This window comes from Oryctolagus cuniculus, chromosome 1, assembly GCF_051225735.1.
Source record: "Oryctolagus cuniculus isolate XC-2025 breed Fujian yellow rabbit chromosome 1, ASM5122573v1, whole genome shotgun sequence".
Taxonomy (NCBI): Eukaryota; Metazoa; Chordata; class Mammalia; order Lagomorpha; family Leporidae; genus Oryctolagus; species Oryctolagus cuniculus.
Window position 1 is genome coordinate 46,621,990 of NC_142867.1, and position 27,852 is coordinate 46,649,841.

At 52.2% G+C, this 27,852-nt stretch overlaps 1 protein-coding gene across 14 annotated transcripts in view; it reads right to left on the bottom strand.

Moving 5' to 3' along the window:
- Positions 1 to 27,852, bottom strand: part of NAV2 (neuron navigator 2) — a 763,895-nt gene that overhangs the window by 285,160 nt on the left and 450,883 nt on the right. For 11 of the 14 annotated variants that reach the window (XM_051824899.3, XM_002708951.6, XM_089310702.1 and 8 more), the window contains one exon: positions 3,199 to 3,316. In XM_051824899.3, coding sequence (XP_051680859.2) covers positions 3,199 to 3,316 — 118 coding nt within the window. Of the gene's footprint in view, positions 1 to 3,198; positions 3,317 to 15,959; positions 16,105 to 20,757; positions 20,903 to 27,852 lie in introns of those variants that run through there. The other 3 variants (XM_051824903.3, XM_070072509.2, XM_089310710.1) reach the window with 3 other exon arrangements.

A 27,852-nucleotide genomic window follows, 5' to 3' on the forward strand; every position in this document is an offset into this window, starting at 1 on the left:
ATCTGCCTTAAGGTCAGACAAAACTACTATTGTTGCCCCATTTTAAAGGTGGGAAAACAGAGGCAATAGAGGTGAAGTGATTCTCAGGTCCCAAAATAGGGAGGAATGGAACTGGGATGAGATCAAGTTCTCACACTATGATCCATTTACTACTTTCTCTCTTGTTGTCTGTGCTGAAGGCTAGCAAGTTTCCCATCAGAAACACCCTGTACAGGGGCTGGCTCTGTGATGTGGTGTGTTAATCTGCTGTGTGCGGTGCCAGCATCCCATATGGGTGCCAGTTTGAGTCCCAGCTGCTCATTTCTGATTTAGCTCCCTGCTGATGTACCTGGGAAAGCAGTGGAAGATAACCACAGTGCTTGGGCCCCTGCACCCACATACAGGACCCAGAAGAAGCTTCTGGCTTCGACCTGACCCAGCCCTGGCTGTTGCAGCCATTTGGGGAGTGAACCAGCAGGTGGAAGATCTCTCTCTTCTCTTCTCTTTCTATAACTTTGACTTTCAAATAGACAAAATAAAAAAAGAAATACTCTGTATTGTCCCAAGACACAATTGATGTAGGCCACACACCCAATTTGACCCTGGGCCTCAAAACCCATGTACAAGTTGCATTTTCCAAGGAAACTGTCAAGAAAAGGTGAACTCCTCTTCCAAGGCTGGAGACTTGCACATTCATCTTTTTATTCCCATCAAGGGCACAATGCTGGCATACAGTTGGTGCTCAATAAATGGTCACTGAACTCGTGGGGAGGCAGAGTCATGCAGTAGGCCCAGCATCTCTGGATGGAGAAGTGAAATAAAGACACAAAGCAAAGAACTGAAGGCTTGGATGGAGCTTTCCCCAGGTCAGGCGTCTACAGACTTCATCTGCGGTACTGGCCTACCGAGCCTGACTGGCCTCCAACCTCTGCATCTGTGAGACAGAGGGACCATCACCTACTTCAGAAGGATGCTGAAGAAATCAAGGGACGAAAAACTCTAAAGAGTTTCAGTGTAGCTGTTTTGGCAGAGGTTAAGATAGCACTTGGGATACCTGTATCCCATATCAGAGCACGTGGGATCGAGTACTGCCTCTGCTTCCAATCCAGCTTCCTGCTAATGCACCTAGGAAGAAAGAGGTGATGGCTCCAGTACTTGGGTTCCTGCAGCCTGCATGGAAGACACAAGTTGAGTTCTGGGTGCCTGGTTGTTGCAGGCACTGAGGGAGAAAACTAATTGATGGAAAATCTCTCTGACTTCAAATAAAATTAAAATAAATAAAAAATGTAAAGAGCTTGGTACAAGGGATGACAATGACTGGGTAGGGCTAGAAGAGGAGAGTAGCAAACAGACTTCCAGGTGACTGCAGTGACGTCTACACCCCGGCATTCATGCCCATGGCCTGCTTCTAACCCACAGACTGTGGCCAAGGTGGCCACCTTGCTGGCAGACTTCCTCTAGGAGTATTCTCCCCTGCTGGGTGGCCACATTGAGAGAAGCACATGGCAAGGACCTGAAACAGCTTCAAGGAGGTGAGGGTGGTCTCCAGCTGACAGCCAGAGAGACACCAGCATCCACTGTTCCGTAATCGCAAGGAACAGATTCTGCCAACACCCGAGTGTAAAAGCAAATTTCTCGCCAGCCACGTCCTTAAATGAGAATGCAGCCCCGATTGGCACCTTGAGGGCAGAGCACCCTAGTACTTAGTCTTGGCTAGGCAATTGCCTAGACTCCCAGTGCACAGATATTGTGAGATGACAGACAGATGGTCTATAACTTACAATGGTGCAACTTTTTTATTTACTTAATAATGAGTTTATTGGGGAATTAAATACTTTTTTAAAAGATATTATTTATGTATTTGAAAGGCAGAGTGTCAGAGTGAGAGAGGGAGATATACAAAGAGAGATAGAGAGAAATATGCCATCTGCTGGCTCCCTCCCCAAATGGCTACAACAGCTGAGGCTGGGCCAGGCTGAAGCCAGGAGTCTGGACAGCCATCCAGGTATCCCAAGTGGGTGGCAGGGGCCCAGGTTCTTGGGCCATCATTGGCTGCCTTCCCCATCTGCATTAGCAGGGAGCTGGACTGGAAGCGGAGCAGCTGAGACTCGAATTGGCACTTTGGTACGGGATGCTGGTGCTGTGCAAAAGGTGGCTTAACCCACTGCATCACAAGGCTGGCTGCAAATGCATTTTTGACTCATGATATTTTTGGCTTAAAATAGTTAACCAGGATGTAACCTCATCATATACTGAAGAGCATGTGTATGTTGTTTTAAGCGGCTATGTCTGAAAATCCGTTATACGACCACAGAAAGCTGACGCAGCGAAGGGAGGGAGAAGGAGAGAAAGAGAAGAGGACTGATGGCGCCAGTGGCAAGAAATCTTTCTGAGTGGCTGTGGTGGCCCAAACGCTTCAGCCCAGGCCCACCTGCCTGCCCCTTCAGGTATGCTGCCCACGCTGTGAGCAGAGCTGCGGCCACAAAAGGCTGCCTCTCACTCCCAAGGACAGGCAGCTTGTCCACAGTAACACAGGCCTCCCCCTGCGCCTGCCCACTTGGCGTGAGCTGGCTGCCAAGGCTGCCAGCGACAACAATCAGCCTAATGCCGTCTAATTGACCTCCCGCCTCCTCCTCAGTTGGCTGGGAGCTCTCAGGCACCACCAGTGGGGCTGTTGCCCTCAGGCTCCAGGCAAAGCCCCAGCCAGCCTCCACCCGCCTGCCTCCACCGGAGCAACCCTCCCCACGCCGAACTCCACCGCTCCGGGTCCCTTCCCCTGGACTTCCAACCAGAACCAACCGACCCTCTCCAGAGGTTTAGCCTTTGATTTCTCAGACCCAGTTAGAGCGGGCAGGACTGAAACAGCTCTACGTTGCTTTCTAAAATATGTTTTGAAATAGATCCAGAGTAAAACCCAGAAAAAGTCCCATCGAGGGTGAGGAAGACAGGAGGAGGCAAAAAGGGGGCAGGGTGTCCCTCCTCAAACCAGTAGCACTTCCCTCTTGGGTGGGCACTCGTTTCTGCTAGGATGATAGAGATTGCTCTGTGCATGATCTCAATGGGAGAAGCAAGCTGGACCCCACACAAACCGCGGCAAAAGACGGAGTCCACTTGTCAACACAGGAGACAAAGCGCTGCCTTGCTCTCGGCGATTTCAGCATTCCACTGCCCTGGCCCCACTGTATCGTAACCCGCCCTCTGGCAAGAGCCCACTCTTACCTACAACCTGGATGATCTGGGCCAGGAGGACGCCATCCGTCACATCTTGCTGGAGATCCTTGATGAGACGCTTGTGGCCGGATTTGGCCAGATAATGATTGGCCCAGTCCGTGTAGATCTGCAAACAAGCAAACAGGCAACTTCAGGAACCGAGTCGGAGCGCATCTCAGCGTAGGAGGCAGCTGCTGCGGCGGCCGGGGCTTCGGTGCAGCAGCCACTGTGGTGCAGGAGAGCTTGGGGGCCAGCCGGCACCATTCAAATGCAGGGCACTGTGCCGATCCTGCATTCAGCTCACCATCGCCTGGCTTTCTGCTATTGAGAGTGCCGCCGTCCCGGCCCAGGGAAAAGCTAAAGAAAGCTTCAAAACACTCAGAAGCCTGAATGGGACAGGGGACACGGAACTAAACAGTCTGCTCCGGACGGCTCCAAACACATGCAAAGCTCCCCCCGCCCCTTCTCAACTTTTTCTCTTTATTGAGAAGACGTATGGGGAGGTTACCACCCGACAGGCGTGTTTTAATGGGCCATTTCAGGATAAGCAAGCCTACTGAGTTAACTCGGTTCTCAGGAGCCCGAGCCCCTTGTAAAGATGCCAAGTATGAAAATGTAGAGCCCCGGCCCCCCCCCCCACCATGACTCTTGTGCCGGTGGAGTTATTCACAGCCTCACCAGCATCTCAAATGTAATAGGTTTAATTTCAAAGCCAGGCATCACTGACACCATTGGGATGCTCTGTGAACAAGACCCAGGCAATTCTGGCATCATTCAATGACAACATGGGGATGTGTAGCACCCCACACGGCAAAGGCTGGGTGCCCCAGGGAAGGAGAAGAGGAGAGCCCCTCAGGGACCTCCTCCTCGGTCACAGAACCCCCAGAGCAAAAGTCTTCCCTTACAAAACAGGCAACAAGTGCCCGGAAACAACTCTCCCCAGCTGCCCGAGCCCAGAACAAACAAAACCAAGCAAAACACCTGCCCATGGACGTGGAGGGCTAAGTTCCAAGTGTGAATTTGTGAGTTGCCAGGAGGCTGTGTTTGTCAACACGTGGGCACTTGTGTGTCAGTGCCTCTTTTCTCTAGCGATATCAACAAATGACTGCTCAAAAAGGGAACTGTCCCCTCAACCGTTAGAGGCAAGAGGTTCATGTGTGAATCCACGCGAGGACGCCACCAAGCTGATGGAGGAAGCCACCCTACCTCCCGGAATACACGTGGCGTACACGGCAACAGACGCCCTCTCCTTCGTGTCCATGCTCAGCGTAAGCTCACACCATGAGGGGTGCCTGGAATGGGACAAGAGCAGCAAAGCCAGGGCCCCCACAGCAGCCCAGTTATGCTACTCCAAGTCCCAAGAAGACACAGGAAGAGCTGCACAGCACAGCTAATCAAGAGGTGGGAGGGACAGCTCCGTCCACTCCCTCGAGGTCTCTGTCTTCCACTACAGACACTCAAAGGCAAACCACCCACACTAGTGTTCTAGTTCACACCTCAGCTCCAAGTACCCAATTCTTCAACCCACTCCCAAGTAGTCAAAGACCAAATCTCTAGGAAAGCAAGAGCCCGTTCAATTTTCTAAGTGCAGAGAAAGCGCAGGAAGTGGAATGTCATCTTGACAATTCCCGTGGCTAACCCGAAATGTAAACGATCTTTAAATTGTGGAGAGACAGAGGAGGAGAAAGGAGAAGAAGCACTAAAAGGAATAGAGGCAAAGCTGGATTCAAATCCAGTTCTGCAGGCCCCACAAGGTAGGGGTTTGGGTCTGGTTCATTCAAAGTCATTTTCCAAAGTATCTACAACAGCAAAAGGCATATTAGAACTTCTCAATATACATCAGCGGCCGGCGCCCCGGCTCACTAGGCTAATCCTCCGCCTGCGGCATCGGCACCCCAGGTTCTAGTCCCGGTTGGGGCATTGGAGTCTATCCCAGTTGCTCCTCTTCCAGTCCAGCTCTCTGCTGTGGCCTGGGAAGGCAGTGGAGGATGGCCCAAGTGCTTGGGCCCTGCACCCACATGGGAGACCAGGAGGAAGCACCTGGCTCCTGGCTTCGGATTGGCGCTGTGTGCCGGCCGCAGCACACCGGCCGTAGCGGCCATTTGAGGGGTGAACCAACGGAAAAAGGAAGACCTTTCTCTCTGTCTCTCTCTTTCTCACTAACTCTGCCTGTCAAAAAATTTTTTTAAAAATATACATCAGTGGACAAATGGATAGATGACCTCAGGTGAGCTACTTACCCCTCCGAGGTGAAGGTTTTTGCAGTGAGGGCAGGCACAGCAGGATAGGTCACAGCTTGGAACACCTGTGTCCCTTACTGGGATGCCTGGTTCAAGACCTGGCTACCTTCCAATCCAGCTTCCTGCCACAGCAGCTGGGAGGCAGCAGGTGATGGCCCAAGTACTTGGATTCCAGCTGCCCTCATGGGAGACTGGGATGGAGTTTGTGGCTCCTGGCCCTGGGGCCCTGGCTGCTGTGGGCATTTGGGGAGTGAACCAGCGGATGCTTGATCTCTCTCCTCCCCTCCTGTCACTCTGGCTTTCAAATAAATCAATCTTTTTTTTAAAGCAAATAAACATTTTTAAAAATTTTAAATTGTGAATGTGCACAATCCAGCAGAAACCCAGGTTAAGCAAACTTGGAGCCATGATGAGGCCATGCAGGTAGCAGGTGCACCAGGGAGAACCTTCTAAGGCTCAGTGGTCAGACATGGCTGTGCCCAAGAAGGGCGCCTCTCTACTCCAAAGCAAAAACTCTTCTCTGCACATTAAACTACCTACTCACCACTGCCTAAGTCATCTTCTCTGAGCTCAGCTTTAACCTAACCGCCTGCCCGGAGCATCAGATACTTCCCCCTTCCCAGTGGATCGAAGGCGGAGCTTTCGCGCCTTGCCTACAGGCAGTCTGATCATCCGTGCACTCTTTGCAGAACAGATCCAATCTCTGCAGGGAGGCAGCATGAGTGCAAGCTAGGAACAGTCTTTGGAATCTGACCAAATCAAGTTGGCCCTTGGCAAGTTCATTTTTATTAATCTTTCTGTTCCTCGGTGTTATCCTCTATAAAAATGGGGATTATACCAAAAAGATTATAAGGCAGGGGCTGGCAAAGTTCCACTGACCACCTGTTTCAATAAACAAATTCCACTGGGATGCAGCCATATCCGCTCTCTCTCTGGCTGCTTTCACGCCACCAGATCAAAGTTCAGCAGTTGTGACAGAGACCTCTGGCCCACAAAACCTCAAATATTTACAATCCAGCACTTCACAGAAAAAGTCTGCCAATGTGCATTATAAAGACTAAATGAGGGGCCGGTGCCGCGGCTCACTAGGCTAATCCTCCGCCTAGCGGCGCCGGCACACCGGGTTCTAGTCCCGGTCGGGGCGCCGGATTCTGTCCCGGTTGCCCCTCTTCCAGGCCAGCCCTCTGCTGTGGCTAGGGAGTGCAGTGGAGGATGGCCCAGGTGCTTGGGCCCTGCACCCCATGGGAGACCAGGAAAAGCACCTGGCTCCTGGCTCCTGCCATCGGATCAGCGCGGTGCGCCGGCCGCAGCGCGCCGGCCGTGGCGGCCATTGGAGGGTGAACCAACGGCAAAGGAAGACCTTTCTCTCTGTCTCTCTCTCTCACTGTCCACTCTGCCTGTCAAAAATAAAAAAAAAATAAAAAAAAAAAAAAAAAAGACTAAATGAGGGGCCGGTGCCGCGGCTCACTAGGCTAATCCTCCACCTAGCGGTGCTGGCACACAGGGTTCTAGTCCCGGTCAGGGAGCCGGATTCTGTCCCGGTTGCCCCTCTTCCAGGCCAGCTCTCTGCTGTGGCCCGGGAGTGCAGTGGAGGATGGCCCAAGTGATTGGGCCCTGCACCCCAAGGGAGACCAGGAGAAGCACCTGGCTCCTGCCTTCGGGTCAGTGCGGTGCGCCAGCCGCGGTGGCCATTGGAGGGTGAACCAACGGCAAAGGAAGACCTTTCTCTCGGTCTCTCTCTCACTGTCCACTCTGCCTGTCAAAAAAAACCAAAAAACAAAACAAAACAACAAAAGACTAAATGAGAGGGGCCAGTATTGTGGTGCAGCGGGTTAAGCTGCCACTTGTAACACTGGCATACCGTATTGGAGTCCCGGTTACTACAGGCTTCTGATCCAGCTCCCTGCTGACATGCCTGGGAAGGCAGCAGAGGATTTCCCAAGTGCTCAGGCCCCTGCCACCCACGTGGGAGCCCAGGATGGAGTTCCAGGCTCCTGGCATCGGCTGGCCTAGCCCTGACTGTTGTGGCCATTTGAGGAGTGAACAAGTAGATGGAAGATCGATCTCTCTCTCTCTCTCTCTCTCTCTCTGTTTCTCCCTCTGTCTCTGATTCTCTGCCTCTCAAAAAAATAAATCTTAAAAAAAAAAAAACAACTAAATGAGGTAATATGCCTACACTTCCCCAGTGAGCAGCAGTAATGACAACCGTGCTCAGGAAAACTGGTCACACCTCGCACTTCTGAACTCACACCACTTCCTCTGCCTGAGTGCCCTACCCGGAGCCGCCCTGCCTGGCCCAGTTCCAGTGTACATCCCTCCACATGGTCCCTCTTGGTGTCCTAATCAGAATAGTAGCTGCACACAATGCAGGGGCACAAGCAAAACCCACATGGGGGCACCACCTTCTTACTCCCACCAGCAGGTTTTGGCGGCGAGCATGTGGTGCTCACCTCTGCCCGCCTGGCAGTGCCTCAGAGGGGAGCTGGGCCCCGGCGGGAGGCTGGTGATTGCTGGGTTAAGCTGAAGAGAGACAAGCAAGGGCGGATCTGGGGGGACTGACTGCACTTGAGACTTCCTTAAGGGGGCTCTCAGCAGATCCTCAGACCAGAATCTCTTTATTGATTGAAGGGAGGAGGGAGGAGGGAGCAGGGAAAATAAATCACTACATAGCTCAAGCTCGTTAATCAAGACCCGTTAACAAGGATCATTAATTATCTGGGGCTTCCCTGCCCCTCCCTCTCCCCAGCTCTGAACTTGTGGAAGAAGTGAAATCACAACCAAACACCAAGATTTATTATCTTCAGGACCAGTTTTCACTGGCCACATGAAGCATGGACACAAGTTCAAGTGCATGCTATGAAAACCATTCTTCTCACAGCGACCTTCACCATTGTCAGACTCCACCAGGCTCAGCAACTGCGTGTAAGTGGGGTCATGTGTCTGAAAGATTTTTTTTTTTTTTTTTTTATTTATTTATTTATTTATTTATTTTTTGGACAGGTAGAGTGGACAGTGAGAGAGAGAGACAGAGAGAAAGGTCTTCCTTTTTGCTGTTGGTTCACCCTCCAATGGCTGCCACAGCCAGTGCACTGCAGCCAGTGTACCGCGCTGATCCAAAGGCAGGAGCCAGGTGTTTATCCTGGTCTCCCATGGGGTGCAGGGCCCAAGCACTTGGGCCATCCTCCACTGCACTCCCGGGCCATAGCAGAGAGCTGACCTGGAAGGGGGCAACCAGGACAGAATCCAGTGCCCCAACCGGGACTAGAACCCGTTGTGCCAGCACCACAGGTGGAGGATTAGCCTATTGAGCCACGGTGCCGGCCTTAATTTATTTTTCATTTTTAAAATTTTTTTTTTGGACAGGCAGAGTTAGACAGTGAGGGAGAGAGACAGAGAGAAAGGTCTTCCTTCTGTTGGTTCACCCCCCAAATGGCTGCTACAGCCGGCGGGATGCGCCGATCCGAAGCCAGAAGCCAGGTGCTTCCTCCTGGTCTCCCATGCAGGTGCAGGGCCCAAGGACCTGGGCCATCCTCCACTGCCTTCCCGGGCCACAGCAGAGAGCTGGACTGGAAGAGGAGCAACCAGGACAGAATCCGGCGCCCCAACCGGGACTAGAACCCCGGGTGCCGGCGCTGCAGGCGGAGGATTAGCTTAGTGAGCCGTGGTGCCGGCCTGTCTGAAAGATTTTAAGCAAGGGCTAAAGCACATAGGATTTCCTTGTCCACGCCTCGGTCTCCACGGGCTCTCACTCCCCCAGATTATAGAGACTGGAGGCCCCTGGTTGCTTTTTCCCAGGGGGCTCACCAGTCTTTGGGCACTGTGGGTCCCAGGCCAGTACCTGGGTACTTTCTGCACAAACTGGCAAGACAAAGAAGCGACCCCACATCATGACATCACTCCCAGGAGAAAGCTGTAGGAACATCTCTCCCCCGTGCCTGAGATGGAGTCCGCTGATGCAGGCATCTTCCCTGCTCCAACCACTGCTTTAGGCTCAGGGCACCGCTCATCCCACCCCTTCCAACTGGGGCCTCTGTGTTCCGGAATCGCTCTGAGAGCAAGAAGGGGGCTGCTGTCAAAGACTTGAAAAGATAAAAGGGGGAAGGAAGGAAGGCAGAGACAGCTGAACAGCGAATGCATTTCCATTCGCTTTATTGCCCCTGACAGAATTTCAAGGAGTGTGTCATTTGTTTGCTTAAAACTCCACATCATTCTATATGAAACAGGCTGAAAGCCAAAAGGGACACTTTTGACAGATCAGGTGAAGTAAAGAGCCTGATTATTAGCTGTAATAACAGAAATGGATAATAACTGCACTGTGTTAAACCAACAGGGATCATCACGCTTGGACTACAATTAGCCCTCCCGTGGAAGGGGAGGGGAGGAGCACTCTCAGTAAGGAACCCAAGAAGAATTCCCAAAAACACTGCACCTGAAGTGCCTGGGGCAAGTGCACTGGAAAGCCCAGGCTGGTCAGCGAGGCAGTCTGAGCAATCCGGAAGGCAGACGGACGACGGCATCAGGAGGGCAGCTCCAGGAGCAAGAGAGCAAAATGCATCCCCCGGAAGGCAGCGCCAGCGTGGAAAGGAAAGATTCACCCAAACCCGGCAGTTAGTGCCCAAGGCTTCTGCTGCCGACTGACTGCAGAGGGAACGCCGCCTCGGGCCTCCCTCTAGACGCGGTCACATCATCGGGATGCTATCGTGTCCATGACCGGGCAGCATGTAGTTCAACTGTGGGGTTCCGATCGCTCTGAACTACACGGCGATACTGCAACCCCAGAAGAGAGAACGTTCACCCTGTCCTTGGGTGCCACAGAGAACGTCACTGCTGATTCGATGGCTCGCATTTTAAGATCAAAATGCACTATTTGTTGTCAAGGGTAAAGCTGGAGACGCATTTTGGTTCTGCCACCCCAGCTGCCAGCAAGCAGCATGGCGCCCACCCCGAGGGATCCGCACGTGTCCACGCGACCATCTAACCGCACGGGGCGAGGACGGGAGATGGACATCAGCTGGTGGCCTTTTCCCTACCTGGCCTCTCTCCTCCATCTGAACATTTGTCCCTCCTGTCCCCTGTTTTGGTATTGACAAACAGCGGATGAAATGGTATCCCCAGTCTTATACATTGGAGGAAGAGGTAGAACACAGAGAAGCAAATCTTTTGTTCAAAGTCACACAGCACAATTGGGGCTGAGCCTGAATCCTGGCTTCTCAGGAGAGGAATTCGGTTCTGCTCAGTGGCCTCTGAGCACCCACGTGCCCACGCTGGAGGCCAGTGGCCCTCATTCCATCCCTGTCTTTGACAGCTTCTGCATTACTTCGCATCTGTGGTCCTCTAACAACCCCAGTTACCAAATAGGCAGGTGCCCGCGGTCCCTCTCTCAGGCACTGGCGTGAACATGGGGTCGAGCTCTGGCTCTGCCCTCCCAGCTGGGTGACTCCTGGAGAGCCATGGCCGCTCTGATGGTCAGGGCCCCTTGCTTATGCAGCAGTGACACACAGCTATTTCGCGCAATGAGATCAGGCACGCAAGTGGTTAACACAGCATCTGGCACACAGTAAGTACCCAGCAGCTGTCACTAATATTCCAATTAATAAACCATTGGCAACCTACGGTTTGGGGAAGCAAGCCCTCCTAGACTGCCCGGAGTACACATTTCTGAGAGCCCCACACTTCCAACTATTCCACTAGGAAGCCTTTCCAACTGGATGATAACAAGCCCTGATTCTAATTAACACAATTTTGCTTTCTCTTGATGGCCCATGGACATCACTATAAACACAGCGTTGGGATATATGCGAGGATGCCCCCAGGGCCTGCTGAGTCCTTGAAACTTCCTTCAAAGACCCCAGACTCTTTATGAATTGTGTATAAAGTGAGAGCAAGTCCTGGTCAAGCAAGAACCTCCATAGGACTTTGCCCGCCAGGAAAATCAAGCACAAGGACTTTGTGGCGCCCACTGAGGTATCCCAGGGGTCAGCTGGCCTCTGGCCCAAGAGGGTGTGGTTGCAGGAGCAGAGAGAGGTGACTGGGTTCTGTGCCCCCAGCACAGGCACCTGAGCACATGAGAGAGTGTACTCCCAGCCCTTGCTCTTGACAAAGGCCCTGTGTGACACAGCTAACGTGACCCACAGGAAGGTAGCGGCCAGGGACGAACAGGCAGATCCTGGGTACCTCCCTTTTCATCTGCAGTAACGCGCCTGCACAACCACCACAGATACACCCTAACCCCGCCACCCACACGCATGCATGCACTTGTCTGAGAGGGGGACACCCACGTCCATCCACAGAGCAACTGGATAGAGAACGGCGGAGCTGATCGCTAACCTGGACTTCCATCTTTCTCCACATCCTGGCACCATCCTTACTCCTACTTTACCTCTGAACAGCGAGTTAAGATAAGCTGCTCTGAGCTGCAGCGTGCCCTGGTGCACCAAGCAAACACTGCCTGCGCATGTACCTGTGCTAGGCGCAGCTCTTGCTACAGTGTTGTGTCGGAGAGTAACTGCCATTTGCCTAATGTCCACGGTGAACCGATTAAGAGAATATCTTCCAGGATCAGACCCTTTCATTTCAAACATGCCACAACCACTTCCTGGCAGAGTGATCCTGCGCCTTAAACCACCTGAGCCTCAGTTTCCTCATCTGTGAAGTGGGTCAATTACCTATTCAGGTCACTGTGCAACTGAAACGAGATACGTTAACAATGCCCGTCACCAAGCTGGGGCTCCATGCACAGTGTGTGCACTCTGCAAACGATGGATCCCTTTCCTTCCCAGGTCACAGGCATTATTCTCCCATTTGACAGATTACAAACCTGAGGCCCTAAGAGGTAAAGTGACTTTCCCAATGTTACCTAACAAGCATGCAGGGTATGAAGGCAGTGATCAGGGCTCCTCATGATGCCGCACGGCCCCACCTGAGAGGCCCACACAGGAAACAGCAGCCCTGTGGCCGTGTGGGAAAGCAGCGAGAGGAAGGCTTATTGCTCAAGAGCCGTCACAGCATCACAGTGCCTCCTGCCTCCCGAACAGAGCTGCTCGCTTGTCACTCAGGACTAGGGGACCCGGGGGGGGGGGGACACTTTCCCATGTCACCAAGGCTCAAAGCAAACACAATTTCGCAAGCACGTCCGTAGAGTGCCGATAGAGCATGAGCCGCAGGGCTCCGTGCGAACGCGGAAACGCTCGGGGTAAAGTCCCCCAGTTCTGGCCCGGGACCCTGCGCGGTAACGAATGCCAGGGCCGTGCCTGGGAATGTCCCACAGCCACACAATGGTGCCATTGTCTGTCGGGAACACCAGCAGGCTGCAGGTGGCTGTGCCTTTAGGAAAATAAGCCAGGCAGGTGAATGAGCTGGGAGGGCCTGGCGGTATCTCCAGGATGAGGTTCAGGCACCCACTTCCTCCACACCGCGGGTTACCCTGCATCTTCCTCTCTCGCAGGGTTTTCCTAGACAGGCAGTGCTCCTGCACCACATGTCCCAGGAGACAAAGAGCTCTCCCACTCATTCCCTCACCTGATCTCTCCCGCCTGTGTGTTGCAGGGGGCTGTACTTCAGTCGAAGGCCTACTGTGTGCTCTCATCCACAATCTCTCCCTGCCCTGGAGTGGCAGCTCTGGGAGGGCAGGAATTCCCCTCTATTTACCTCACTGAATGGTTCTAATCCCCTAGAAGAGCACTTGGCACACAGTAAGTGCTCACTAAATAGTTGTTACATTAAACACAGGCTCATCCCCATTTTACATACTGGGAAACAGAGGCTCTAAAAGGTTAAGAGCCGAGAAGAAGGTGAACTTGCATTTGACTTAGGCAGTCTGGCCCTGTAACTACCACCTCCCTGCAGCAGGTGACTCCAGGTTTCCCCAGGGCCTCCCTAGAAAACCAAATAAGGACAATTAAAGAAGACAACTAACATTCTCCCTGCCCGCTTGGGTCCTTTTCCCACTCTCTCCAGCCTCTGAATCCAGACCTACATACCTCTCCACCACAGTGCCTGCCGGCTCCACGCCAGCCAGTGCTGGGGCTCCGCGTGGAACTTCCCGAGTTCTCTCTACTCTGTGCTCACTGGTTACTGAGCAGACTTCACATTCTCTGTCCTCGGCTCCTTTGGAAGCCAATGTCCACCAGTGCCACCTGGCAGGACAGCCCCACGCATGGGGCTGCCGAGTACCAGGGCCTTGACCACGCCAGGATTAGCTCCGTCCGGTCCTGCACACCTCTCCTGCAGACTGGGGGGGACGGATGCCTCTCCTCCCCCACACCCAGGTAGCAGCCCGGATGCTTCAGCTTAGCTTTCTTAGCACAGGCTTCCCTGGACGCTGAGACCCTGGCGTCCTGGGTGTGCTCAGACAGGTTGCTTGACATCTCTGAGTCTCAGATTGTTGAGTGGGAAGATAGAGATTACAGCTAAAGGATTCTACATCTGTTTTGACAGGGATTACTCAAGGCTTTGTGGCCTTGGCTGACTTCCATTCTCTGAGCCTCACCTTCTGTATCTGAAAAGTGGGCTAATTAATCACGATGAGGACTAAATGTTTAAATGCTTAGCCCAATGCCTGGCATGTAGGTGGCACCTTGAAATATTCATTTCCTTTTGCACTCAACCCCCAAGTCCCCTCACATCCTCCACAGCTCCCTGGTGCTTTACCCTCAGCCCCTGCTGGCAGGTTTTCCACTTTGGGTGCCCTCTCTTATCCCCACCATTTATCAGAATGCTCCCCTTTCCCAGACACCCATCCTGACTGCAGCCTCTCTCCCTTCTCCGAAATTCACAAATCAGAGTGCCCCAGCTCCCCAGCCTCAGGGCCTTTGCACATGCTCTCCTTGCTTCCTGTGCTGCCTTCTCTACTCCATCCCCCAGCAAAAGCCCACACAATGCTGCAAAACCCAGGCCAAGTGGCAACCCTGGAAAGCCACTCCCAACACAGAACAATCTGTTCCCCCTTATTTCCAAAAGCACTTTGCACAGGCCTTTGTCCAGGCTAGGGCACTACAGCTAACTATTCACATCTCTCCATTCAGAGTTTCTCCAGAGTAGAAAAACAAGTTTTACATATCCTGGCAACACCAGCACCACACCTGACTCACTACAGGGGCTCCATAAACAAAATGCTGGACTTCCAGGGGAGTGAGGAGGTGGGGAGGGGTGGACAGAAGGAAGGGAAGTGGATGGGGCCAGGGACAGATGGAGAAAGGGATAAAGACCAGGGTCAACACACCGGTGAGAACTCAGATGGATGGACCCATGGCTGAATGGGTAGGGAAAACACAAATGATGAACACCTGGAGGAATCAGTGAATGAGAGGATGAACGAGTGTGCTCCCCTTCACTGCCTACACCGCAAAGTCCACAAAATCCTTCCCAGGTCCTTCAGACCGGTCGCTGCAGCAGGCACAGAAGACCGTGGCTAAGTAACGCTGTGAGTAGTGTGCTAGGAGGACCTGGCCCAGGTGCTACTGAAAAAAAACCAGACACTGCTGGAGCAGCCCGCCCGAGCACGCTGGCCCTGGCTTAAGAGACGTCACTTCACTTGCAAAAAATGTCAGGGAATTTGGGCCCTTACTAATTATCACCACTCTATTACACTTCCCTTATGTAAACTTACATTCAAATGATATTTTTAAAGGCAGCCCTACATACTCAAAACTCCTTCGGGCCTCATTATTTTAGGCGATTTAACAATTGTTCGCTCTCGGGAGGTTACATACATGCACGCCATCTGTAGGAGGGAAACCCTGCCAGCTCCGAGACCAGAAGAGGCACCCGAGAGGTGGGCATCGGCTTGGAAGGAGGGGTGACACCACGGAGAGCGGCAGGCGCTCCTCCTCCGGCGTCTTCCAGGGAAGGCCGGAAGGCCGTGGTGCAGTACTGCTGCTGAGCACACACAGGTGAGCCGGAGAAAGCTGCTTACTATTTTCCCTCCCCAGCACCTCTTCCAAGGAGATTTGTTTTGTAAAATGATGAGTATGAGTATGCAAATCTTGCAGAGCTGGAGACTGAGCTAGGATGCTTTGCATGAGAAAAAGGGAATTCAAGAGAAGAGGCAGGGTCTGGACTGGAAGAGAGGGAAGCAGCAGAAAGGCTGCTTGGGTGGGAGGGCAGAGGCAGGGGACCAGATGGAGGGGCGCTTAGCGAAGTCACCTTCCAGTCTAACCCTCCCCTTGGAAATCGGCAGTAAAACCGATACTCTTGATACTCTTGCTGGGGCTTTCTAGGGCACTTGGAATCCTCCGGAAGCTTGGGAGGCGCCAAGTTCTGCGTCCCAGTGGGTGAAGGGACAGGAGAGTCGGAGCAGGATTTAGTTCCAGGCCAAGTGGGTGGATGGTGAGCTCACCGTATCCCTTTCCAGCACCTCGCAGGCAGCTTGTCACGGGGCACCTGCTCGGCGAGTGCTGGCACAGAGCCCCTCCGCGCTGCCTCACTCTCCTTTTGCACAAGTCTCTGGATCCCCTCTCCACCACGGAGGCGCCCTGGCTGGCCCTGGACCCGACCGTATCTCTCAGGCCAACCCGAGTGATCCAAACTCACCTGGGCCAGGTTCCATTCCATCAGGGTTGGCAAGGCCGCGGGAGGCAGGCAGCTGGGATGGGGAAAGTGAGCGCTGCTCCCTTGTGACATTTACACCTCCCATGGAGTCCTCCAGGGTCTAAGGCCAGGAGGTGGATGTGAGGAAATGCAATCACCCAGGCTAGCCTGGGAGACACGGCTGCTTTGTTTGTAAATTGTAAACGAGTTAGGGCCATTCAGATCACCGCAGGCGAGTGGCTATATAAGGTGTGCATTGCTTATTACAATTCCTACCCCCTTCGGCACACTGAGTACATTCCTGGTGATTCTCTGAAGGCGTCTTTGACCCCAGAAACCTGAGCAGCCAGCCTATGGTGGTTGAAGGATTTCCCCTGGAGCAGAGGGGTCAGGTTTCTTGAAAGATTTTTTTTTTTAAACTTTTATTTAATGCATATAAACTTCTAAAGTACGACTTATGGATTACAATGGCTTCCCCCCCCATACCGTCCCTCCCACCCACCACCCTCCCCTTTCCCACTCCCTCTCCCCTTCCATTCACATCAAGATTCATTTTCGATTATCTTAATATACAGAAGATCAGCTTAGTATACATCAAGTATGGATTTCAACAGTTTGCTCCCACACAGAAACACAAAGTGAAAAATAATAGATGATTTTTTTTAAATGATGATGAAATCAGAGCAGACCTATTGTCATGTTTAATCCCAGTGAGAGTCAAGTTGGGAATTGATAATTTCTTTTTTTTTTTTTTTTTTTTTTTTACAGAGGATCAGTTTAGTATGCATTAAGTAAGGATTTCAACAGTTTGCACCCCCATAGAAACACAAAGTGAAATATATTGTTTGAGTACTCGTTATAGCATTAAATCTCAATGTACAGCACACTAAGGATAGAGATCCCACATGAGGAGCAAGTGCACAGTGACTCCTGTTGTTGACCTTACCAATTGACACTCCTGTCCATGGCATCAGTAATCTCCCTATGCTCCAGTCATGAGTTTCCAAGGCTATGGAAGCCCTCTGAGTTCTCCGATTCTTATCTTGTTTAGACAAGGCCATAGTCAAAGTGGAGGTTCTCTCCTCCCTTCAGAGAAAGGTACCTCCCTCTTTGATGACCCATTCCTTCCACTGGGATCTCACTCGCAGAGATCTTTTGCCAGAGTGTCTTGGAAAGATTATTCAACAGCCTGAGTTATCTGGGAGAAGCAGATCCCCAGAGGACCTCAAGGAGAGTCCCCTTTTCGGGGTGAGGGGCAGAGATGGGGCATACAGCAAAAGCAAGGCAGTGCAGTCAGTCCTCTGTTCTGTTTTCACCCAAAGAGTGAGGTGGGGAGTAGCTTAGGGCCCCCAGGAAATGTATGCTTACGTATAAATATACATATGAATAAAAATGGACTTTTTAATATAAGGGATGTACCAACCAAAAATAAGAAACCACAAGCACTGACCGTGGAATGAGTGATTGGAAAATGTCTAACCCCCTCGCCCCACAAGCACACGCTTTGATGAACAGATATTCCTTGTTGAAAGTCTATAAACCCGAGGCCGGCACTGTGGCGTAGCAGGTAAAGCCACAGCCTGCAGTGTCATATGGGCTCCGGTTTGAGTCATAGTTCCAGTCCCCACTGCTCTACTTCCAATCCAGCTCTCTGCTATGGCCTGGGAAAGCAGTAGAAGATGGTCCATGACCTTGGGCCTATGCACCTGTGTGGAAGACCCAGAAGAAGCTCTTGCCTCCTGGCTTCACATAGGTGCAGCTCTGGCTATTGCGGCCAATTGGAGAGTGAATCAACGGATGGAAGACCTCTCTCCCTCTCTCCCTCTCTCTCTCTCCCTCTCCCTGTGTGTAACTCTTTCAAATAAATAAATAAATCTTAAGAAAAAAAAAAGAAATTTATAAACCAGGGCTGGTGTTGTCTTCAACAATGCCAACAGCCCATGTGAGCACCGGTTTGATTCCTGGCTGCTCCACTTCTGATCCAGGCCCTTGCTAACACACCTGGGAAAGCAGTGGAAGATGGCCCAAGTGCTTGGACACCTGCATCAAAGTGGCAGATGCAGAAGCAGCTCTTGGTTTCGGCCTGGCCCAGCCCTGGCCACTGGGGCCATTTGGGGTAATTAACTTGCAGGTGCAGGATCTTTCTCTCTTTCTCCCTCCCTCCCTCCCTCTGTAACTCTCACTTTCACATAAATAAGTAAATAATCTTTTTCAAAAATTATTCTATCAACCATAAACTTCCTGGATGTTATCTTAGTGACAAAGAGGAAATGTCACTCGGCCGTTACATATAAAATGTGAAGCCAGATCTGAGATGAAATTCTGCCATCACTTCTCAATGTATCCCAGTCCCAGCAAGTCCCTCAAACACTCCCATCGCAGTTTTTCATCGTGAAATGGGAACAGTAATGGCGGGTGGCGCACCAGTTAACCTGGAGGAGGCGGACCATGGGCAGCCCCTGTGAGCACAGGTGTCTGTATTCCCAAAGGGTAAGGGCGCTCATGAAGGCAGGCTCAGGAAGATCAGACATTCTCCTAAGTGGTCAGCGCGCTCTGTCCCATTGGGCAGAGAGGCCCTGGACCTGCCAAGGACGCTGATGTGCCATTTGTGGGAAAGTAGTGCGTTAAAGGCTTGAAGGGAAAAACAAAACAAAACAAAACAAAACAAAACAAAACAAAACAAAACCTGGCCAGCAGGCAGGCAATTCCCAGCAGTGGCCAGCAGGTCCCTGCCCTAGGAACGCACTCCCTGCTCCTCCCCCTTTTGGGAGCCTCTTTCCTTTCTCAGCCACTCCATGGCCCAGACTCGGTCACAGTGGGAGTGACCTCAGTGGCCCAAGTCCTTCTCCAGCCAGAGGTCAGCGCTCCGGGGCATGGCAGAATTGCTGTGTTTTCATGTTAGGCTTGGATAGGCAGCCGACCAGAAACCAAGCTCACACCCAGGAAAGAAGGGGCGTCTCCCTTACCCACGGACAACCTGGCCCAGAGCACAAAAGAACAACTGGCACAACGGGACGTTTTTATTGTCCACAGTCCTGGAAGCAAGCCCCGCTTAAATCAAGAAGAATAAAGTCCCAAGAACAGCAGCGTGGCTGTTTCTCCAAGACACACTGCCATCGGAACCTCCCCACCATCCTGGGAAGCGTGCACAGCCGGCTTTCTCCCTGGGTCACAGCGGAGGCTCGTGACCTTGGAGGGACAGAGCAGGCCATCCAGGCTGCGGTCATGGGGCAGTGACAACACTCAGGCCAGGTCACACACACGGCCAGAGTGCGGACCGAGTTCTAGGATGACAACCAGAGGGAATCCTCTGTTCCTAAAAAGGGAGCTCCGTGTCTACGCAGCCAGGTTCAACAGGGGATGGAAATCCCCATGCACATGCAAGATGAGCTCATCAAAGTTCAGAAAGACACACAGGGATTCCTCCTACCAAAAGTCGGCTTTGAACCCACATCCTGCTTCACCGGGGCGGTGAGCCTAGACCCCCAGACTTAGCAGACACCCACCCAAAGACAGCCCCATTCATCGTGGGCAAAAGAAACCCAGGTCCTGTACCCCAGCAGTCTCCCACCTTTAATGAGCCAACAAGAGACTATCAAAGATTCAGAGGACTCAGGAGGACAGCTCACGTGCAAAATGGCCTCAAAACTGTGTCAAAAAGTAGCTTCGTACAGGGATCCCCCCCCCCCCATCATTCATAGCACATCACTCATATCCTTGCTTATAAAGGGCCACACGGAGTACCTGCTCACTAAAGCAAATGCTGTGGAAGCTTAAACACTTCACCATCAATCATGCCAAGGTCCGTTATGCACGGTAATCATTAAGCAAAAAAGAGAAGCACACAGTTCCCAGGAAAATAAGCCCCTGACACATCATCCTAGAATTCGAATGCTGGGTTGGATATTGGGGGCGGGGGGCGGGCAAGGAGAGTGGGGGTACACTCTGGAAGGGGAAGGATGAACGGCATCATTTTTGCGCAAGGAAGCAACTGAGGAGGAGCCCCCCCTGTCGTAAAGCTGTGCCCCTCCCAGCCCACTCAGCCCACACCCATGACATCCTGACTGCCACCCGCCCGGGAGCTACATCAGTTACCTGAAGGTTAAGGAAGCATGAGGGAAGAGAGGCGCCTTTGCCTTTTAGCTCTGTGAACACAAGCTCCCAAACAGATTCTCCACAGCAAAGGAAAAGCCAGCGAGGCAGCTGTCTTCCGGCTTGAAAGATCCCATCGAGGCTGCCCTGGCCAGGGAGGGACAGGGAAGGGACGCCCTTCCTGTGCCACTCCAGGGTCTCACTAGACAGCAAATCACTTCCAGGGGCACCCAAGTTAGTCCTTGGTGACTGCAGAGCTCCCTGACAACTCTTCCTTCCAAGGCTTAACAAAAACCCATCTTTCTCCCAATTTGCACCTGCTGGGGCTCAATGGTTTAAAAAAACAGACTGAAACCAGCTGCACCTGTTGCTAACCGTGACCCCACCACACCCCTATCTGGCTTTTGGTTTATGCAATTGTGTTTTCTCAGGCCACCACCAAGTCTCAGACAAATCCCTCTCTACCTGCTCTAAAAATACACCACCCAGCCCTAAAGTTGGGAGGACAGATGAAGATATAAACAAAAGCCAAGGAAGAGGCGGCAGCGACATCAGCAAAATGTTCCGCAGAGGAAACACCCACCCGGAGGGCTCATAGTCCCACCCAGCATGGGAAAGAAAGGAGAATCACCTCTCACCACAAGCCCCAGTCAAAGAGACTTCTTGGTCTCCCCCAGAGACCCTGCCAGCGTCCCTTGTGGTCGCTTACCACTTTATAATGCTCGCAGGAATCCCGACTCTGACCCCGGGTGGGGACCCATAGGTTGATGCTTATGGGCATGGCTTGAGCCAGGGCAGCACGGTCCTCGGCAGTCAACAGCCTGGGCCCTCTCCGGGGGTGTCTGATTCAAAGCAGTGCGGAGGCGTGAGAAGCCTCGAAGGTTAATTTTAGCTGAAGTCATGTACCCGCTGCGGTCAGATTTTCTTACACAGGCCACCTCCTGAATAGCTGCAGCTTAGGTTACCCCAACCCACGGAGTGGACGCGGGGGCGGGGGCAGGGGCACGGGCGCTCTGGCCCCTGCTCTGAGTCCAGACTGCTGAAATTCTTCCATCTCTATCTCCCCTGCCAAATCCCCTCACCCTCCGAAATAATCTGGCTCTATGCTTACATTTGCATGACACACTTGGGGAAATAAATCAATCACAGTTTCTTCGGCAGCCCCAGGCAAACAAACCTGCCCCCCCACCCCCACTACGCTCTCGGCCCATTCTGGCACAGGCCGGGCAAGGATGCGCTATGCTGTGCACACTTCGCCCAGGCGGCGGCTGCTAAAGCCACACAAGAACTTTTGGTTCTGCAGGGCGGTTTGACAACCTTCCTTGGCACTTGAGTGGCAAGGTGCAGCCACTTGTCCCGAATTTGGCCTGACCCTCACTCTAAGTGGCTGCCCCCACTGCTCTCAAAGGCCCGGAGTCTGTGTGTTTCACCCACAGGTCTCACCCCTGGCAAGGAAGCCGGAAGCCATCACTCCGTGTTGCACAGGTTTGGAAAAGGCGACCCAGGCATTGGCAGGGCACCAGGTTCCAGGTTTCAAGCAGGGGACAGGGTCGACATCAGGAGGAAGAAAGGTCACAGAAGCAGCAGTCTCGTTCTGGCCTCTCCCCCGGCCAACCTCAGAGCCAGGGGGCCCATCAGCTTGGCTGCAAACCACGCCAGTTTGATGAGAGTTCCCTGCTGGACCCAATTCTCGGCTGGTCACGAGACTGCCTTTTTTCAAAGTGGACAGGATAACAGAAAGGCTATGAAAAATCTGAACAAATGCAGATTATCCAGGGTCAATCCTATGTCTGTGCTGGTGCAAACAAAATGCTGGTGTGCTGTGCCTAAAATAAACAGCAAGCCCAAGTCCAGGCAGGACTCCAAGTAGGATGCTATGCAGTCTTTGCTCCACCTGAGGTGTACCTGTTACACTCCCTCGACAACCCATACCTCTCCCATGTAAAACTCATTGCATGTGAAATTATTTCATTCATGAGGGTATTTATTGAGCATGCGTTCTACCACAAGCACTTTCCAAGCTTGAATAACTCAACAGTGAATAAATGATCTCTTGAGACTTTGGTCTATTGAGGGTAAGGGGTAGGAGAAAGAGACCAAACGGCAATAAACAAATATGCGAACCAAAACCAGAACCTAGTAAATGCTGTCACACTATGGCAAAGAGAGTGAATGGCGAGAAGTAGACACTGAGGGAGAAAAATCAAGAATGGCCTCTCTAGGAGGCAACATTTGATCCCAATGGGTTAAGAGGAGACCCAACGGATAAGAAGGGGACAGCCAGGCAAAGACTCAGGGCGGTGAGGGGTCCCACTGAGACCAGCAGCGCCAGCATCACCTGCCAACTTGTTAGAAATGCAGATTCTCAGGCCCTACCCCAGACCTGCACTCAGAAACCCCAGGGGTAGAGCCCAGCAGTCCGGGTTTGAACGAGTCCTCCACATGTGGCCCCTGCACACTACAGTTCAGGATCCTCTAAGCTACCAGAGGAGTGCTCGAGGTGGAAGATTCCAGTCTAGAAACAACAGGTGTCTATTTTGCTCAGTAGGAGAATCCCCAGCCATTATCTCAAGGCCTGCTCCACAGTTGGAATTCAATAAATCTTTTTTTGACTGCTTGACAAGCTTTAAGTACCAGCCCCTTTACAGCCCAGATAAAAAATTCACAAAAAGATTTCTCTTTTCATCACAAAAGGATTGTCCTTACAAAACTGCAACAAGAGCACCCAAAAGGAAGAGGAGGCAGCGTCTGAGAATTCCAGGTGGCCAGTGGAAAACTTTCCACGGGGACAGAAACTGCCAGCCACTGAGATCAACTCTCCCGAGCTAATGAAACTTGGCATCACAAAGTTGGCAATTAGATTTCCTGGAAAAGGCTAAATGCGGTAGCCTTCTGCTTCCTGATTCTGAAGCTCAGTAAGAAAGGCATTAGTGTGTGGCAGCTGGGATAATCATTTAATTGATCTTTTCCACCCACAGAAGCCTCCCTGCCCTGCTCCAGCCCACTGACTTGTAAATCAATGTCACCTTCATTGTGAGCATGAAAAGGCAGGGAAAAAAAATTCTCCCTTCCCAAACCAAATTGTAGCCAATTTCCTAATGGGGCCTGGGTGAGACTCTAAAATGGGTGCTCCCATTTCTCCCCTTCTGACTCCTGCCGGGCCACCCACACAGCTCCTTCCAGGCCAGTGGGCACTCCGGTGACAGGCACAGCGGGACAAGGATTCAAGGCCCCAAACTGGACAACATGTTGAAAACAACTAGAAAGGCCTTTGGCAGGTAGGAAGGGTTCGGTAAGTCATACACATTATTCTCCTCCTGCTCATGAGTGCTGTGTGTAATTCTACCCATTCAATCAACAGATACCCATTAATTAAGCACCCACCATGTGCCTTAATGGGGCCAGAAAGATGAGCAAAACTGACCTGGAGCTTATCATCTTGAGGGAGTGACAAACAGAAATCAAAGAAAGATACCGAGTAAGACATTATTAAAAGATGTCCAAGGGCACTGGTGACAAACGCTTCAAAGGTGAAATACATGACATCATGAGAGCCTGTGCTGCGAGAATTCCACCTGCCCAGAGCTTACTGAAATACAGATGCCCAGGTCCCAGGTAGGTACAGGGCCCAGACATGTGTGTTCCATAAACTTCAGAGGGGTTTCCTACTGTTGGACTGAAGGCTACAAACAGAACAGGAAAGCTAGAATGATCAAAATGGTAACAGATCAGAATCAGAGACTACAGAAACTAAAACTAATTTTCCTTTATAAACCAAACCGTCATATACTTTACAACTGACTTATCAGTATAAACTAATGTTTAACTTACTCTAAATATAATATTTATATATGTATATATGCAAAGGTTAGTATACACATAGATACTTCACATTGTAAAAAAAATATTTATTTGAAAGGCAGAGTTACACAGAGAGGGAGACACAGAGACAAAGAGAGAGAGAGAGAAAGATCTTCCATCAGCTAGTTCACCCCCAGATGGCCACAATGGCCAGGGCTGGGCCAGGCTGAAGCCAGGAGCCTGGAATTCCATCCGTGTCTCCCACATGGGTACAGGAGCCCAAGGACCTGGGCCATCCTCTGCTGCTTTCCCAGGCATATTAGCAGGGAGTTGTATTGGAAATGGAGCATCCAGAACTCGAACCAGTGTCCATATTGGTTGCTAGCGCTACAGGCAGCGGCCTGACCCTCTGTGTCACAATGCCGGCCCCTACACACATATATTTCTTTGTTCTCCAAGCTGAAGGGTCTAAAAGCAATGATACCCAGGTAGTAACAAGCACCTCTAGCACCCAGATCGTGGTTTCTAACACTATTCTCCAACCAATAAAGGACTCAGGGCTCCTTGGAGAAATAGCCGATTCTTAGGCCGGCGCCGTGGCTCAATAGGCTAATCCTCCACCTTGCGGCGCCGGCACACCGGGTTTTAGTCCCGGTCGGGGCGCCGGATTCTGTCCCAGTTGCCCCTCTTCCAGGCCAGCTCTCTGCTATGGCCAGGGAGTGCAGTGGAGGATGGCCCAGGTGCTAGGGCCCTGCACCCCATGGGAGACCAGGAAAAGCACCTGGATCCTGGCTCCTGCCATTGGATCAGTGCGGTGCGCCGGCTGCAGCGGCGGCCATTGGAGGGTGAACCAACGGCAAAGGAAGACCTTTCTCTCTCTGTCTCTCTCTCACTGTTGTGGGGAGCAAACCGGACTGGACTGTTACTGGAATTAAGACTTATTCTATGCATCTGCTCTCCCACAATATAGCGCTGGGAGAGAAGTAAACAGCTTCCGCACAGCTGCCTCCAGTTCAACCAATTAACTGTAGGACTTGCTCCTGATTGGAGAGCAGCGTACTCGGCGTGTGGGCAGCCGAGTTGGGATTGGCGGAGGAGGACTATAAAGGAGGAGAGAGACGGCATGCACGGGGAACATCTATGGGGAACATCTAAGGGAACCCGTGCAGCCCCCGAGAGAACCGGCCGGCGGTGTGCCGCTCCCCTGCGGAAGTGGGGAATGCGGCCAGGGGGAACTGCCCTTCCACGGAGGTGGAAGGGATAATAGCCAACCCGGGAAGAACCAGCAGCAAACCCGGGGTGGGCCGAGCAGACGAAAGAACAGCGCAGGGTTCAGTGTCGTTCCTCCACGAAGACGGGGAGCGACATAATGGTGCCGTGACTCGGATAGGAAACTTAGGACGGATAGCAAACCTAGGAGGGAAGAACTGGGAAAATATCGGAGAGAGAAACTAGCAAAGAGCCTAGGGAAATTATCGGAGAGAGAGACTAGCAAACAGCCTAGGGAAAAGCCGGACGAAAAGGGTGCCGGAAGAAGCTGTTGAAAGCCTAGGCATAGACTCGGATATGGACTACGGGGGGAAGCTGGGAGAAATCTTTAAGGTCGAAAGCGAAAGTGAAAGCTAGAACAAACAGACTCGGACGCGGACTGTGGGGAGAGGCCAGGAGAAATGAGGGAGGAATATCGTTGGAGGAAAGTTTGGGGAAACATACCGGGTAGAGAAAAATGTTAGGGAAATTGAAGCCGCGGGGGGCAGGCCGAGGCGGATACGAAAGCCACTTTGGGATTCTCAAGTTAGCCCGGGAATAGGGGGCGAAAAGTTGAAACTAGAAGCTGAAACGTGAGCCTGGTTGGGATCCGTCTGATTAGCCCGGGGAGCAAAGGACGGGAAGCCAAACCGTGGGGCGGAGACGTACGCTGGGTTGAATTTGCCAGGCTAGCCCGGGGAACTTGGATTGAATGCTAGTGGTGGAGGCGCAAGCTACGCTGTGTTACTCGCGGAAGCCGCCGCGTGCAGAGAGAGCACGGGGCGTGAATAGATAGGGAACGGGGCTGGCGTAGGCCGTGGTTCAGACGCGAAAGGGTTAAGCGTGGAGACCGCGGAGCGCGCGAAGCCGAGCCGCGCAAAGCCGAAGCCGAGCCGCGCAAAGCCGGGAAGCTGCGCAGATGAGAGAGGCGCGCGGGCTGAAGCGGCGAGGTGCCGGGAAGCTGCGGGGATAAGAGAAACAGAAGTTTGGAAGTGAAGTAAAAGAGAAATGGGAATGCTGGAAGATAGAAGTGAAATGGGAGAGGTAGGAATGCCCGGAGATAGAGAAATAGAGAAAAATAAGGCCTCCCCTCAACATGCCAATTAGAAGGCTTGGATTCGGTCTGCCCGATTAGTGAGGCGATGAGCACCTGGGCGGCTAGCCGCAGGTCACCGAAGACAGGCACGAATTAACATCAGTAAAGCTTCCCCACAATGCAACAATTAGGAGGCTTGGATTCGGTCTGCCTGATTTAAGGCGGTAAGCGCCAGCAAAGCTCGACCAGAGTATGAGCTGCAGGTCACCGAAGATAGGCACGAACCAACACTAATAAGTCTCCCCCACAATAAGGCAATGAGAAGGCTTGGATTCGGTTTGCCTGATAGGTCTTGTAAGTCCCCTGCAGGCAGAGCAGAGCATGCGCTGCAGGGCACCGAACACAGGCACACATCAGCGCCTAAAAACCTCCTCACAATGGCGAAGAGAGGACCCGGATTCGGTTTTCCTGATTGATAGGACTTGTAAGAGCCTGTGGCAACTCTAGCAAGTAGAGCAGAGTGTGTGCCGCAGGACACCGAAGACAGGCGCGTATCAACGCCAAAAAATAAAAAGAAAGGGGGATCTGTGGGGAGCAAACCGGACTGGACTGTTACTGGAATTAAGACTTATTCTATGCATCTGCTCTCCCACAATATGGCGCTGGGAGAGAAGTAAACAGCTTCCGCACAGCTGCCTCCAGTTCAACCAATTAACTGTAGGACTTGCTCCTGATTGGAGAGCAGCGTACTCGGCGTGTGGGCAGCCGAGTTGGGATTGGCGGAGGAGGACTATAAAGGAGGAGAGAGACGGCATGCACGGGGAACATCTATGGGGAACATCTAAGGGAACCCGTGCAGCCCCCGAGAGAACCGGCCGGCGGTGTGCCGCTCCCCTGCGGAAGTGGGGAATGCGGCCAGGGGGAACTGCCCTTCCACGGAGGTGGAAGGGATAATAGCCAACCCGGGAAGAACCAGCAGCAAACCCGGGGTGGGCCGAGCAGACGAAAGAACAGCGCAGGGTTCAGTGTCGTTCCTCCACGAAGACGGGGAGCGACAACTGTCCACTCTGCCTGTCAAAAATAAAAAAAAAATTAAAAAAAAAATAGCCGATTCTTGCACTGGTGCAGGAAATAATCAAGATAACTTGAAGCACATTATAGTGTCACAAAATAAGGATGGATCCCCACACCAAAACACAAAGGAACATAGGAGCCAACTGAGAGAGCTCCCAGCGGCCAAAGCTGGCCAGCCTCAAAACAATTGGCACAACAAAACAAAGTAGTATGGGATGGTAACTCGGAAATTGAAACACACAGCCCTGGATTCATTCTAAGGCTAAAAAAAAAAAAAAAAAAAAAAAAGCACCGTGGTGTAGTGGTGAAGGTGCCACTGGGACACCTACATCCCACACTGAAGTGCCTGTGCATGCTCCTGGCTCTCCTCCAGAATCCAGCTTCCTGCTAATGCGCATCCTTGGAAGCAGCAGGCCATGGCTCAAGCAGCTGGGCCCCTGCCGCCAACATGAGACTGGCATTGAGTTTCCGGTTCCTGGCTTCTCCTGGCCCAGGCCTGGTTGGTCTGGACATTTGGGGAGTGACCTAGAGAACAGAACATCTCTCTGTCTGTCTACCTGCCTCTCTCCCTGTTTCTGCCTTTCAAACAAACATAAAAGGCATAATTGAATAAATAAATGAGGAAAAGAGAAAACACTCCCATGC